Genomic DNA, 15,446 nt, shown 5'->3' with positions numbered 1-15,446 from the left:
ATTTGGACTCATCACTTTACTCAAGGGACAGAGGCTGTTACACACAACAGATATCTAGAGTCTGGAAAAGCTGGGCATGTTTAGAAGAGCTTGGAATAAAAAAGAAAAATCCCATCACTTTGGAGTGAGGTCAGCCAGCCCAGCTGGAGAAGTCGGCAGGCTGCAGGGGGTGGCTGAAGGACCACTTGGCCAGTTTGCCGGACCCTGGGCCAAGCCATTGTATAAGCTCCCCAGTCTTGGAAAGAAAGAAAGAAAAAAAAAATCAGGACATGTTTTCAGCTTTGTTCAGGGGCCCAGAACATGCTCAAACTCCAAGAATCTCTGCTCTTCTCTGCAAATGGAAAATATGACCCATGAGAACAAACTTGATCACTAGAGTGTGTGCCTAGTCACCCAGCCCTGTAACTGGGGGGGTGGGTGGTGCGACGCCTCACGCCACCTTGTGACCACTTTCCAGAGACCCCTCTGTCCCTCTGAGCAGTTGGCTCACTTTCATAGTTTATAGACAGGACAGTGGCCTCAAAATCAAGTACAAAATGTGCATTTATTGACATCTGTTCTGGGTCACACTGGGTTTCTAGCAAGAACAAAAGCGAATATAAAGGGAAACACACTAATTAGCAACCTAGTGCAGTCAAGGACAGCAGGAGATGTTTTCTTCCAGACTTGGTAGAGGAACTACGATTACCTTATATTCAACATTGTAACATTGAACTTGCACTAGAGTTGCAGAATCAGCAAAGAAATAAATAAGTTATTTACATTTCAAGTAATAATATCGTAGTTTATTCCTTTATTTCACCATCTTTTATAAGTATGAACTGTGATGGAGGCCTTGCTTACGTCCTGTGGAGCAAGGACAAGAAATATGCTTTATATTGGTTATTTAATCTTCAACATCAGATTACAATTTTTTTGTGTGGGCAAAATCACAAAAAATAAAAAAAGAAAAGAAAAGGAAGGACATTTCCATCAATGGCACTGAATGAAGAACGGTCAAAGCCACAGAGTTTGCCAATGGCCAATTTCTTGTGTTTCTTGTAAGAACAGGACAAAGGGGCTTGATTTTGACACTTTGGAGGCTGCATGCCAGTCTGTATCACGGGACAAAGACAGTAAGTAAAGGCATGAAGGAAAAACAAGCAAGTTGCACCAGAACAGATGGGCTTAAATTAACCGAGTGACAGTTTGGGCGTCAGTCTCACAATGGCTGTCACGTGAGGAGGGAGAGAGGAGAAGTACCACAAGCCTCAGTTGCTCAGAAGCTGCTGAGCAACCCCAGGAAACCCCGGAGAGGCCACCCCTCCAAGCCACTGGCGCTGGCCACCCCTACTTGCCCGCTGCCTCCTGGAGGGCGCTCTTCCTCTGACAGTGCTTGCAGGGGATGGCCGGGCCGGGGTGCTTTCGAGGTACTGGAAGGCGCTCTGACGGCCCACCTGCCTCTCTACGCAGTTAAAGGTGAGGGCCACTCCCACATTGCTCTTCATGACTCTGGAGGAGCCATCAGATGTGCCATCAAAGCACCGGCCAAGTGCAATCTCCTTGGCCGTGCGAGGGTCCTGGTCAGTGACAGTGTAGATGCCATAGTTGTGGCCCAGGGGGTCCAGGGGCGCCAGCATGGTGTACGCACTGGTGTCATTGTTGACCGCCAATGGAAGGTGGTTGACCAGGTACTCATGCAGCATGGGGTTTACGCTGGTTCGACGGCAGCTGCCCTGGGGGATGATCTTCACCAGTGTGCGGTCCACGCGGTCCTGGTCATAGAGCATCCCACTGCACTTGAACTCCAAACAGGCAGAAGAGACATTGGGCTGATCCCTGTCACGTGTGCTCTTCACATCCCGGATTCCGTACAGCTTCCCCACTGTCTGCCGGTGGGTGCCCCCCATGTTGCGAGATCGCACGTTCACCTCCTGTGACCCCACAATCTTTACCTTGATGTAGCAGGCCCTGAACTCCATTGGCTTGGGCCACCATGCCAGGTAGTCTTCAGTCCAGCTCATGGGGTCAAACTCATTGAAAGGGACCGTGTTGTAGTCATACCGATCCCCCTCAATCTGGTAGAACCGGAAGTGGGCTGCACTGGGCGGTGCATCCTCACATGCCTGGAGGTTCTCAAAGGCATAGATGGGCCCATTGCTCTCCTCGGCTGAGTTGGGCCTTGGCTTGGCCATGCTGATCTGGAAAGCTGTCTTCTTAATCTGTGGGTCCTCGTGGTCTGTCCGCCGGTACTTGAGCTTGTTGAGGTAGGGCTGAGGAACGCCAATTGCATTTGGGTTGAATTTAGGAGCAGACTCCACTGCTTCCAGTTCTTCCCCAGCCAGGCTGGCCAAGACGTAGGCGGAGTAGGCATCAGGGGACTGGTCATCACAGAAGGCAGGCACACAGGCCCCATTGGGGCCAGTGAGGACGCTGTCAAAGCGGCCCCAGGCCCTGGGATTGGAGGAGAAGCCAGCCCTGGGCTCCAGATTGATCGCAGACACCACGACCCCCTGGATCTGCTCACTGGGCAAGAACCGCTCACTCCGGTAGGCCCTCACCTTGATGAAGCACCTCCTGCTTTCGGGGACATCCAGGTTAAAGAGCCTCCTCTCACGGATCTCCATGTTACCCACCAGGAAGGTTCTGTCTTCCCTTTTGTTCCGCCTCTGGCTTTCAAATTTGAAGTCACTTTCCTCCTCCCACAGCCCTGTGTCTGGGTTGAGTGACCAGAGTTTCATCATAGACACGTGCTCTGGCATCTTAACCTGGGTTGAGTCGAGGTGGACCTTCACTTTACCAACATTAAGGGACTCTGAGGTGGCCTCATCTCTGAAGTCCACAGAGAACATGCCGTATGTCCGAAGTGGGAAGGTATCTCCTTCATCAGTGATGAAGTTCAGGTCACTCTGTGCAGCAGTGGCTGTGGAAATATTCCGGGGATCCAGGAAGGTCACACTGGCCTCTACTCTTCCTGTGTAGGGCTCCCCGTTCTGCCTGTAGAAACTCTTGGATGGGATCTCCAGCTCAGCCACAGGGTCTTCACCAGCTACATCCCCCAAGGGGATAATGTTGGTTTCCATGGCCTCCAAGATGATGGGCTCTTTCCGCCGAAGCATCTTGATCTCATGGAACACTGCACTTCCCTTCTTATTGAAGGGCAGCACTTTGGTGGTGTTGACGAATTTCTGCATCCTGTCCACAAATGTGAGCACCAGCCTCTCAGTGTCCTGGGGAACATGAAGGGTGAATGTGCCCTTGTAGCCAGTCATGCTCACACGGTTGTTCCCCAGGTACACGTGGCCAAAGCGCATGGGCTCCCCATTGTCAGCAGCGCTGACACGGCCCCGCACAATACTCCTGGTCTCCGTACACCGCTGGCAGCTGCACTCCTTGGCCACCTTGGTGGGCAGCGTGTACCCACTGCACTGGATCTCCCTCTCCTCTGTTTTGGAGATCCCACAGCAGTTCTCCACAGCATCCCGGCACCTGATCCCGTTATCCTGCTGCCCTGCACAGGTCTTGACCGGGCAATGGCCCACATCATAGTAGAAGGAGTTGGTGGCATTCTGGAAGCAATCATGGGGCAGCTGGATAAGGTAGCTCTCAGGGATTGGGTTGCAAGGAGCCTCATCAGGGGCTATGGAGGGAAATAGTGTGGATATGAAATATAAGTTCCTATCCTGTACAAAGGGGACCTCACCCTCACCTCTCTACTGTGTGTTAGGGTTTTCAAGGTACTTGCGTATCCATGACCCCAGTTCTGACGGAACTCCTCTGAGGGAGAAAGAACAGCTGTGACTGATCCCATTTGACACATGGGGAAGCAGAGTCGGTTGCTGAGACCACTCGTGTAATAGTTCTTTTTGGAGGGTTATTGAAAATTTGTGAAGGTGTTTGAGTTACCACCAAAATTGGGAGTGCTCCTGGCTTAGAGTGGGCGGGGGCACCACTGCTGTGTTTCCCACAGCGCCCAGCATGGCCCACATAAGGCACTTTTCTGCATCCTGTTTGACTCTCACATATCCTACCAGACATCCATGTAGGTGGAAAATTTGTTTAAAATGACCTGAGCCTGGTATTTTTTCTTTTAGTTTTTTTCATTTTTTGGTTTGTTTTTCTTTTATTTTTGCCTGGTATTGTCTACATGGTTTTACCATATGTTGAATTTTTCAAGAATATAACTACCGTATATATGAAGTTAAGACTGTACTCGGTTTAGCTTGCAAAAATACCAAGAATTGCTTCTTGTCTCAGAAAAGTCACGTACCTACGACACTGCCCATGGAATGTGAAATGATGCCCCTGTACCCATCAGGGTTTGTAGCTGTCACATGCATGGTGGCTGGATGCAAGTGCGATTGTCCCATCTCTTGGTTAGCACTCTTGTGTCATTATGCCAAAGCATGTACGTATTGAAATACATACTATTTTGTATTGAAATTATTTTCTTTGTATTTCCCTTTTATGTTATTAGGGCTATGTGCATATATATTTAGAAATTACACGTAGTTATCTATAAATTGAATGTCACAATAGTGAAACTATTTTTTAAATTTAAAATATTAAAAATTTAAAGTATGAACAATAACTGAGACAAACAGGGAGCATTGCTATAAGGAGCTGGGACCCACTGCTGATGGGGCTCCACATCTCCTCTACCAGGATCCAAGTGTCCTGTGTCCTGTCTGTCCTGACGTGTGTCACTCAACTTTCCTGGAGTCTGTGAAATATTCCAGAATCCTCCCAACAAAATTTTCTCTCCCTCTGCCTTTGGTTTGGTTTTGTTTAGGCCAATTACTAAGATATCCTCCTTCCCCCTCACTGTCTAAGTACAGGTTCCTGACTGGTCTTGGCCTCCAGGGCTCTTCTCCTCCAGATCACTTCTGGAAGCCAGCTCTAATCAGGTCACTCTTTCTTGTAAAGCCCCCTCAGTTTCCTACTTCTTCTTCCTCTTTTTTTTTTTTTTTGTTGTGGGGGGTTTGTAAGGGGAGAGGTAATTAGAATTGTTTATTTGGCTTTTTTGTTTGCTTTTTGGTGGAGGTACTGGGAATTGAACCCAGGACCTCATGCATGCTATGCAAGAGCTCTACCACTTGAGCTATAACCACCCACCCCCTAACCAGGTTCCTACCTCTACCCCTTTGCTCAGACTGGCCCCTTGGTCTGGAACGCCCCCCATCTCCGTACAGACTGACCCTGGCTATTCTTTAAGACCAGAACTTCCAAACATTGGCTACAAATTAGAATCACCTCAGGGAGTTTTAACCTGTGCGTGCCCAGGCCACATCCCAAACCAATGAAATGAGACTTGCTGGAGGTAAGACTCAGTCATCAGAAATTTTAAAAATTCAATAGGTGACCCCAATGGGCAGCCAAGGCTGAGAACCACTATGTAAGGCTCAAGCAACCATTCTTGGCCACTCCCACCCAGAATGCCTCTGTCTTTCATCTATAGAGTCCAAGGCCCCTAATTCTTGTTTCAGCTGCATTTTTCTGTCTTTATTGATTTGTCTCATATTTACATTTCTTCACCCTTCCTGGAGTGGCAGATGTGTGAGGGCAGAATGGACGTCTGTGCCATCTGTGTGTCCCAGGAAGCACAGCACAAGGAACCCAAGTTTTTACTGCCAAGTTATGCCCACTGAGGTGCTCCCCAGCCCTGGGGCAGGGGTTCCCAGGGGCCCTGACAGGCTTACCTATGACAGTCAGCTGGGCAACATGAGACTTTGCAGCCCCAGCGTCGCTCTGGGCCTTGCAGAAGTACGCCCCAGCCTGGTCCCGCCGCAGGTTCCTCAGCACCAGCTTGCTCTCATGCTTGTAGAGCGAGGGGTCCAGCAGCGTGTTGTTGTGGTACCTGCAAGGGATGGAGAGGGACAGCCTGAGCGGGCAGTGCCAGGAGCAAGGCAGATGGTGGATGGGTTCGTGCAGATGCCAGCACCACCACTGACTCAGCTCATCCCAGAGAAGACTGGCCTGGGAGTCAGGGGACTTGATTCTGAGTCTTAGCCCCACCACTAGCTGGCTGTAGACCCTGGAACAAATCATTTCACCTCTGGGATTCAGCTTCCCGTTCTACCAAGTGGGAGCAGTGATTCCTAGCTGACTCCACAGAATTGTTGAGAAGGTCAGACCAGATAATGGCTGTGAAATGTCTGTGAAGGGTAAAGGACTCACAGCAGGTGGGGGTGTATAGCTCAGTGATAGAGTGTGTGCTTGGCATGCACGAGGTCCTGGGATCCATCCCCGGCACCTCCATTAAGGGAAAAAAGGGGAACCAAAGACTCACAACCACTGGGGACTCTGACCTTGTTTGCCCCCCTTGGGGCAAAGGACAGGAGACCCTTGTTTTGCATCCTGACACGCAAGTCAGGACCCCAAGCCCAGGACGCTCTGTGAGGACCCCAGCTTCAACAGGACAACAGGGCTTACTGGTTGTCTGGGTGACCTCAACCCTGCTGCCCCCCACTGGCAAGTGCTCGTTTCTCGGCTCCACACCAAGGCCTTATTTGTAACTTTATTCTGTCGGTTATTATCATAACTAATACGCCCAGACCCAATGCAAGAAAGCTCTGGTTTTCAGGAGGACAGTTGGGCCAGGCAGCTGGCAGAATACTCACCAGAAAAACTTGTCTGGTCTGGGCTTCCCTGTGGCCTTACAGCACAGGGACACGCTCTGCCCAGCTTTCCGTGCTTTTGTCTCAGGGTTCATCACAATGTACGGAGTCTCTGAGACAAAAGATGAGAAATGGTGTTTTGGTTTCTCTTTGCGACAGGTTCTCCAGAGCCTTGCTCCCTAAGATTCTTTGTGTTAAAATTGTATGCTTCACACCCGTTACCAGCCCCTCTCTAATGGTCCTAATAAGGGAAATGGTCCAGAATGGAGTTTATACCTTCCATCCGTTCAGCCTGGGACCTGCTCCCGTGGCCTCTTAGTAGCATGTAGGTGAGGCAGGGGAGAACCAATGAGACCTTGTGCCAGACAAGATTTCCAAGCACTGCCTCTGAGACAGAGCTAGCTGTTTTGAATGGTGTGATATTCCTGCTCTGCTGACTCCAGCAGAATTTTTTGGCCACTCTGCACCGTTTCTGAATTCCCCTAGCTTCTCTCTCTGTGACCTCTAAATCTTTCACTGTATTATAATTGACTATTTCAGATAAGGTTACCAGGAAAGAATACATACATGCCAATATCTGGGGGAAGAACACTCTAAGCAGAGTATATAGCAAGTGCAAAGGCCCTGAGCCAGGAATGTGCCAATATGTTTGAAGAACAGATAGGAGGCCATTGTGGCTGGAGTAGAGTGACTCAGTGGGGGCAGAGGGGACTGTAATAGGAGAAGAGAGAAGAGAAACAATGGAGGAGGGGCATATGATGTTGAAACTTGTGGAGTTTTGAGTTTTACTCTGTGCAAGCTGGGAAGCCAGCTGTTAACACGGTAATCCCTTTATTTAAAAGTCCAGCCATCCTCCCCAGCCTTATCCCAGAGAACTTAAGTACCTGCCCTAATGAACTCTGCCTTGATGGTGGCTGCCTTCAGTCTAGTCTTGGGCACTGTCAGCTTGATGGGGGCAAACTTGGTCTTTGTGATCTTGAGAATGCTTTTGCCATCGGGACACAAGCCAGGGACTCGGAATCTTCCACTGCTGTCCGTCTGAGTCAGTAGCTTAGGTGTCTTGGTCAGCAGGTAGACAGTAGCCCCTGAGGCTGGGGCACCCCCAGGGAGGGAGACAGCCCCATGCAGCACGAAGTCCTGGCACATGCAGGTGTCACAGTCAGCGTTCACCTGGCCCATGGGGCAGGTCAGGTCACAGGCTGTGGAAGAAAGGGGCGCATCAGGAGGGCTTATATGAATTCTGGTCCTCCTTCAGCCATGTCCCAGTCTGTGTACTCACACATGCTTCCTCTCCTCCTTAGGCCTTTGTTATCCTTCCCTATCAGCTTGCATGACTAATTCCTACTCATCCTTCAAGACTTAGCTCAGGACACTTCCTCTAGGAAACCTTCCTTGATTCCCCTAAGCTATAATAATTGACCTTGCTCTGTGCTCCCGTATTATCCTCTACACCCCCACCATCAGAGCACATAATAGATGCTCAGTTAACATTTAATGGATGAATGAATGAATCTGTCTTGGTCCGACCCACCAACCTATTCCAGGCTCAGCCCCATGCCCTGCCCAGTACCAGGAGCAGAGGAGGTACCTGTACAGGACTGATCCATGCAGAGCCGGCCCTCCTCAGCAACCTCATCGCACAGTGACACGGACTCCGCCAAGCAGGTGCGTGATCGTGTCTGGACCCCGGTGTGACCACAGGCAGCAGAACACTTGCTCCAGGGGGACCACGGGCTCCAGACGCCCTGTGTGCTTCGGCGCAGGGATCCTGCAAAGCAGGATCAGCAGACGGTCTGACTTCCCTCCCAAGGGGACTCTGTCAGGAAATCTGACCCTAAGGCTGTTTTTCCTCAGAGAGCAAGGCCTCTGTTTATGTCATCAATGTCAATGATATTTATATTTCCTGTGATAACTTTTCCAACAGATGGAAGTTAAGAGTCTTGAGGAGGTAGTGTCTCTAGTTTTCACAAAGATACTGAATGGGCTGGGGTGGCCCTGAGAGGGACTTCTTGGCCGAGCGCTGGGACTTCGCTGCGCTGTCCTAGGATGTGCAGGGGTAGCACCATCTTACCCTCCACCAGTGTTGAAACAACCCCGTGCTCCTCCAGAAGGGCCCCCTGGGAAGCCAGGGCCTGGGGCCTCAGTTACATCAAGCCCCCTTCTGCACGGTCTTCACCTCTGGCCTGAGGCCTATGTGTGAGAACACGGGCCTGAGACCTCGCCCAGGAGACCCCGTCCAGCCTGAGCTCCTACTAACGACCCGCTACAGGGTCAGGCCCTGTGCACTGGCGGAGGCCCAGGAGGGGAGCGTGCGCATCCAAGAAGCAGGCAGGCCTGCAGCTGGCTCAGAATTAAGCTGGCTCAGAATTACCCAGTGTGGGGAGAGAAGTCGGAAAGAGCGCCGACTCTTGGACTCTGCAAACACAGGCATGGGTTTAAACCCCAGCCTTCCACTTATCGGCTGTGTCGTCCCAAGAAGTTACCTAACCTCTCTGAACCTGGAATAACTTGTCACAATGGAGATTCCTCACAAGTCAGTTGTTAAAGTTCAGTCATGCAGATAACTAGCACAGTGTATGACCCGGAGGAACTAAAATAGAAAGTAACACTTAGTGAACATTCACCTGCATTAAGCCCTCTACTTTCATTATCTCATTTAATTCTCACAAAAACCCCCAAGAAGATTTGCTAATATTACCCGTGGTCTACATGTGAGAAACCTGAGGCTCAGAAAGCTTCAGAAAACCTGCCTAAGGAACAGAGTAGAGAGGGCAGGTCCAGGATTGAAACCAAGCAGCCTGACTCCAAAGCCTGCGGTCTTCACCACCATGCCACATAAATAAAGTGGATTGAAAGGAAATCACCCCAAATCACAGAACACTCATGGGAAGATTATGGTTCTCATGACGCTAATGGGTTATTACGGAGGTGAAGCGTGTGATGTCCAGAGCTCCCGGGGCCCCAGGCAGGTCCTGGCCTCTCCCAGTGCCCAGGCTGCTGGGACAGAGTGGGTGGGGGCCATGCGAGCTCACCTAGAGGGCAGAGGAAGCGCACAGTGTAATTGGAGCAGTTCTGGCCCGGCCGCTGCTCCCTGTTGAGGCACCAGAAGCCCTCAAGGGGGCTGCTATGGACCACCTGGCCAGTGCTGCCTGCGGGTGTCCAGCTGGTGGTCCGAGCCTCTAGCCGCAGGGGCCGAGCGCACACCCGGTCCCCATAGTAGAAGCGAATGGCATCCAGCCGCTCGTAGTCGCCCTGCCCACCTGGGTGGTCGATGTTGAACCATGTTGTCCACTCCCCAGGACCTGAGAGACAGAGCCAGGTAGGAGGGGAGCCAGGCCCTAGAGCCCCAGGTGAGCTCCACCCCGGGGAGTCATCCCTGAAACCTTTCACCCACCCCTCACTGGTCTCAGGCCCCATTGCATCTCTCTCTCCAGCATCTCTCCAATCTCTTACCTTTCTGCACAGTCTACTGTCAAAGGCTCTGTTAAAGCTCTCAGCAGCCTGCTGTACCAGGTCAGTTACTTCCTGCCTCGTCTCTCTACCTCCAGCTTCCCCTCACCCCATCCCCACCCATCTTCGATGCTGCGGTCAGGGTGAGCTTTCTCCTTGTGGATTGGCCCACATCACTCCCGGCTTTAACCCCCTCAGCCAGGCATTCAGATGCTGGTGCGCCTTCCCCTGCTCTCTCTCCATCCTCACCTCTCCACTCTCTCCCTGTCATTCTGTGCTCTGGCCCCAGCAAGCCCCTACAGCATCCCTGGAATATATCAGGCAGCTTCGTGATTCTGAGCTGTCCTAGATACTTGGTCCCTCTGCCTGGACATAGATGTAGGCCAAATGCCTTCTAAAAGTGGGTTTCTGTGGAACGCTGACATTGCTCCCTGGCTGCAGAGATTCTCTTAGCAAGCTCAGTAAAGAGCCCCCCTCCTGACCCCTCCCCTCCTTCAGCCACAACTTACTATCCAAGGGGTCAGCAGGCTTGGCAAAGATGCTGGAGGTCCTCTTCCCAGGCTGGACTCTTCTCACCGACTGAGTGAGCAACATCTGTCTCCCTGAAGGCCAGGAGGAGAAGTGAGGGGCCAAGACTGTTAGGGTCCTGTTACCAGCCCCTCAAGACGTAAGAAAGCAGTGTGATGTTGAGGGGTGGAGCATAAGCACTGGGCATGAGTTCAAATCCTCACTCTGCTACTTAGGGAAGGTAAAGGGACCAGGCATGCGGTGCATGTTCAACAAATGGTGATTCCCTTTTTGCTTTTGTACTAGAAATGGCTCATCAGATGCTGCTGGGCAGCCAGTGGGCTGGGGTTCCTATTTCAGGGTCTGGGCTTGTCCTCTTTGGTGGATTGAAACCTTACTTTCCTCATCTGTAAAATGGAGATATGAATTTCCACCACACAGGCAGCGGTCCAGTTGGCATGAGGATTCCAAGAGATAACACAAGCAAATACCTCTGAAGTATACAGAGACAGAGCCCACACTGTCTGACTGTGTGACCCCGGGCCAGATACTTAACTCATATGGCCCCTGTTCCCTCATCATAAAGTGAGGATGATAATAGTTCCACTCTCAGAGGATTATGGGGATTAAATAAGCTCATTCATAAAATCCACTTAGAACAATGCCTAGCACTCAGTGTTAGCAGTTCCTCTTCGCTCAAGGCTGGACAGTAGACGTCCATTTCCCTTCTCCTGGCGAAGTTTGGCTTTGGGAGTCTACCCTCCCCTAAAGGACTGATGTGGCCTAATTGGAGGAGTGGCTCTCAATTTTCTGACCTCAGGCTGCTGGAGTCTGGCTGAGAATCGGGACAGGGACCTCAGGCCACAGGCAGCTAGCTTCCAGCCTCACTCGACCTATGGCTGGGTTGGGGGCTCCAAAATGGGAGGGAGAAAAGAGAGCAGAGGGCTGCAAAAGCTTTGAAAGGCAATTAACTCTCACGTGAGGAGCTAGATCAGAATTCTCTATGCTGCTTAATTGGGGTGATAGGAGCTCTTTTAATCAAACTTATCTGATTTCCCCTCAGACAGCTGAATGTTAATCATCTTCATCACCAGCAGCTGTCAGGGTAGAAAGAGCAAGGCGGGAGGTGGGCACGCTCAGGGTTTGGCCTGATGCCGAGACAGCCTTTGTTCCTGCATCTGTGGTCACAAAGCCTGCAGTGCGTGCAGCTTTAAGGGAGGATTTTGAGCTTTTTTTTTTTTTTTTTTTTTTTGCTTTACCTGAATATGCGGTTAGAAATCAGGAAAGGAAGGGGAGATGGGAAAGAGAGGGTGTTTGGGGTAGTGCTGTGAGCTCTGATGTTTAGACACCTCAGGGAGCCCACCAGGAAAATTCTCTCTACCTGTTCCCTTGAGAACTCAGTGTCACCAGACAACAGAGGTCAGAGGGCAAGGAGACCAGAAAGGGTTCTAGTGTCTCTGTGAAATTTGGCTACAGGGTCTAAATGAATTTTCATGAAACTGAAACCAGATCAAATCCCAAATCTGCTTGTAAAAACGCAGCGATCCCTTGTGACTCCCTTTTGCTTTGGCTATCAGGAAGCTCAGAGCTAAAATTAGCACTCAGGGGCAGCGGTGATCCTCTTATCTTTTTCCCTCCTTCTCAGTTGTCAGCTTATCCCTCTCCTCATTTAAAAAGCTCTGTTCTGTGACTTTTAATATTGGGAACCATCTCAAATCCTCTAGGAAAACAAGCAGGGTGTAAATTATGAATAAGTAGACAAACCAGCCTCAGGTCTGAGTGCCACTGCTGTGGCTTAAGGCAGAAGCAGAGCTGGGTCCCAGACCAGATGTGACTTCAGTATGGAAGCAGGGGATTTGGGAGATAGTAGATACTCAGCCTGTACCCAACACAGAGGTGACCTCCAGGACCAGGAAGAAGGAGACCCAGGCCTTGGTCCCCACCATCTTTCCCCCAGGTCCCATGGGGAAGGTGGCAAGAGATGAGCGAGGGTTCCTTCAGAGCTCGGTTGTCCCTGGAATGTGTTCCCCTGAGAAGTTTCTCAGATCAATGACCTGCAAAGAAACAAAGCTCGTTAGGTTCCACATCCAATAGGGCTTGAGCAGAACTATTTCTTGACCTATCAAGGGTGAAAGGGACAGAATGAAGTCTTGTGAGAGGTGACACCTGCCCAAGTTGCAAATCTGGGCAGCTTGGGAGATGCAGAGTCAGAATCTGAGTTCAAATGAAGCAGACCTGGATTACAAATCCTGGGTCCAGGTGCCAGGGCCCCACATCGAGGTGGGACTTACAGGGGAGTAGGAGTTAGGAGGTTCCTTGCCAATGAGGAGGGGCCTGGGCTCACCCCCAGCAGCCAAGGACTTCCCAGACCTGGGCCTGGGGGCATGACTTACTGCCCTTTGGTGGGATTCACGCTGTTACACAACAGGGCTACATATTAAGCTGTGCAACCCCCGCCCGAACAGCAGCGGCCCCTCACAAGGCAGGCAGGATGGAGGGTGCAGATGCTTCAGACACACCACCTCCATGAACACATTCCCAGATGTGCACAGGCTGCAGCTGGAACACATTTCTGGCCTGTTTGGGGCCTGGCTGGGAGTTACACAGCCAGGAGCCTGCTAGGGAGAGCAGGGGGCGTGCACTGGGAGAGGCCAGGGCCCCCCAGTAACTGCTGAGCACGGGCTGGGGGCTGCAGGAGCAGGGAGAGGCAATAGAGCAAGGACCCACAGGGAGTGGTCCAGGCTCCTGCTCAGTGTTCTCTCTCCCCAGAGCTCTGGCCAACCCAGAATCTGACTAGTTCCCGGAGATTCGAAAGTGGTTTCCTTCAACCTCCAAAGTCCAGGGTGTGGTGGGAAAAGGGAGATCCCTCCTTTCTGGAAGAAAGATTCAAAAGCACTTAGCTGTCCCAAGGGAACAGAGCAATCCCACCCTGCAGACCATCCAGCTCTAAGCCCACTAATTCCGTCACCACCTGTTTCTCAGCCAAGGGGACAGAGCGCCAGGGTCCCCGAGGTCTCCAGCCCTTGCGTATCCTACCCCAGGCTCCCGGGCTCTGAGCAGAGCTGCAGGCTCCGCGGACATGCACAGCATTCAGTCCAGGACCCACCCGGGACTGTCTGGGAGGCCAAGGTGGCTGAGGCACCTTATGGAAAAACCATTTCCCATCTGGCAGCCCAGTGAAGTTTCCTCAGCATATCCTCTGCTGGTGAGACTCCCCATCCCGTGGACCTCAGAGCTCTCGGACAAAGACGACTGGCTGACCGCAGGAAAAAAGCACAGCGCCCAGAGGTACAGAGCCCCTGCCTGGGACCATCTGAGGGTCCCTGACCCCAGGTGGAGGAGGGAGAAGACTGTGGGCCAAAGAGGGAAAAGAGAGAACTCCTGAGCAGGAAGGGGAAGATGCGGGGTGATCAGGGGAGGGCAGGAAGAGCTGAGCCGGGCAGTGGGGTGCAGGGATGGGCTGAGGAGAGCAGGAGTGGGGCTCACCGTGTCCTGAGCGGGACTCTTCAGCTGGGGGGTCCACGTCTTCCTCTCTCCAGCGGTCCGGCCACCGGGCCTTATATAGCACAGCTGGTGGCTCAGCCCGTGGCAGCGCGCCACGGGAAGCAGCAGTGAAACCAGATCTGAGCCTGAGGAAGCTCGGCCTCCCACTCCCCTCCCCACATCCCCTGTAGCCTCCAGAGGTCTGGATCTCACTTCCAGATCCTCAGGGGGAGATGCCGAAGGGCCTGGGGAGGGGCCAGGTGGGCAGCTGCCTGGGGCTCCAACTGCCAGAGCAGAGGGATGGGTGGGGAGGCGGGGTGGGCGCTGGGAGCAGCCCTGGGAAGGGGCCGAGGGGAATTCTACATCTGGGCAGCATTTCAGGGCTCAGGGGGTGGTATGCTCTTGCCTAAGCTTTGCTTGCTGATCCCCTGCATTCCCCTGGCCCTGGCCCGCCCATGCAGAGGAAAAATTTTGCTGGCCTTAGCACATACCCCAGACTCTCTTAGGCACACAGGTCACCTGGCCTCTCAGCTGGGAGTGCCTGATCTGAGTTGGGCAACGCCTTAGCTTCTCTGGCCGCTGAGGGAACACTCAGGGAACGTCCGAAGGACAAGGGACAGAGGAATGAGGGGCAGAGGATGAGAACAGTTCTTCCCTACCCCTTCCTACTTCCATTTGGGTACCTGCCTGTACCCACTGGACCCCAGAGGAGCCCTTGCATGTGGATTCTCTGCGGTCCTGCCAGATGCTCATACATATGCGCATGTGAGCGTGTCTGACTTCAGGTATGGGCACCCACCAGCGATGGACGGCAGCCCTGCCCATAGGTGGTGCAAGCAGCTGCATGTCTTTCCAGACTTCTCCCTCCTCCCTCCCAGCGTGAGTCCGCCTGCCGTCATAGGCAACAGCTCTGTAATTTCAGCATGCATTAGAATCCTCTGGAGGGCTTGTTAAGCCAGACGCTGGGCCCCGCACCCAGACTTTCTAGTTCAGCAGGTCTGAGGTGAGGCCCAAGACCTTGCATTTCTAACAGGCTCCCAGGTGATTCTGAGGGGGCTGGTTCATGGACCACACAAGGAGATAGTCCCAGCTGGAGGCAGAAGATGAGGAGAGAGTGAACTAGGGAGACAGCAGAAGTTGTCAAGGTCTGCCTCACGTCCCAGGCTCACATGGCCCAGGCTGGGCCTTCTGCCTCATGCCCGGGCCTGGAGGCAGAGGCCTGGCCCTCGTGGCCCTCTGCACCAGTGTCAGCTCACTCTTTCCACACACCTCCATTGAGCTCCCAGAACGGGCAGGCTCTAGGCTGGATACTGAGATGCCAGAGGGAGGTGACATGTCCATGCTTTCAGAGGAAATAGTCTTGGATGGAAGTGCAGACCCTCATCCAGAGAGCTGTATGTGCTTGCGTGT

At 52.3% G+C, this 15,446-nt stretch overlaps 1 protein-coding gene across 2 annotated transcripts; it reads right to left on the bottom strand.

Moving 5' to 3' along the window:
- Nucleotides 1-763: 763 nt before the first annotated feature.
- On the bottom strand, nucleotides 764-14,848 carry CILP (cartilage intermediate layer protein). 2 transcript variants are annotated; one of them, XM_006209602.4, is made up of 9 exons: nucleotides 14,040-14,848; nucleotides 12,439-12,607; nucleotides 10,556-10,648; nucleotides 9,629-9,898; nucleotides 8,185-8,364; nucleotides 7,481-7,795; nucleotides 6,600-6,708; nucleotides 5,679-5,836; nucleotides 764-3,619 (listed from the first exon to the last, which is right to left on the bottom strand). In XM_006209602.4, the coding sequence occupies exons 2-9, from the start codon at nucleotides 12,515-12,517 to the stop codon at nucleotides 1,251-1,253; spliced, it is 3,573 nt and encodes a 1,190-aa protein (XP_006209664.1). In that variant the 5' UTR covers nucleotides 12,518-12,607; nucleotides 14,040-14,848; the 3' UTR covers nucleotides 764-1,250. The 2 variants fall into 2 exon arrangements, with proteins under 2 accessions (XP_006209664.1, XP_015099340.1); XM_015243854.3 differs by lacking the exon at nucleotides 9,629-9,898 and having other exon boundaries at nucleotides 14,040-14,844.
- Between the last annotated feature and the right edge of the window lie 598 nt (nucleotides 14,849-15,446).

This window comes from Vicugna pacos, chromosome 6 (genome assembly GCF_048564905.1).
Source record: "Vicugna pacos chromosome 6, VicPac4, whole genome shotgun sequence".
Taxonomy (NCBI): Eukaryota; Metazoa; Chordata; class Mammalia; order Artiodactyla; family Camelidae; genus Vicugna; species Vicugna pacos.
Note: the sequence above shows the minus strand (reverse complement) of the source record. Positions and strands in the feature narration are given on the sequence as shown.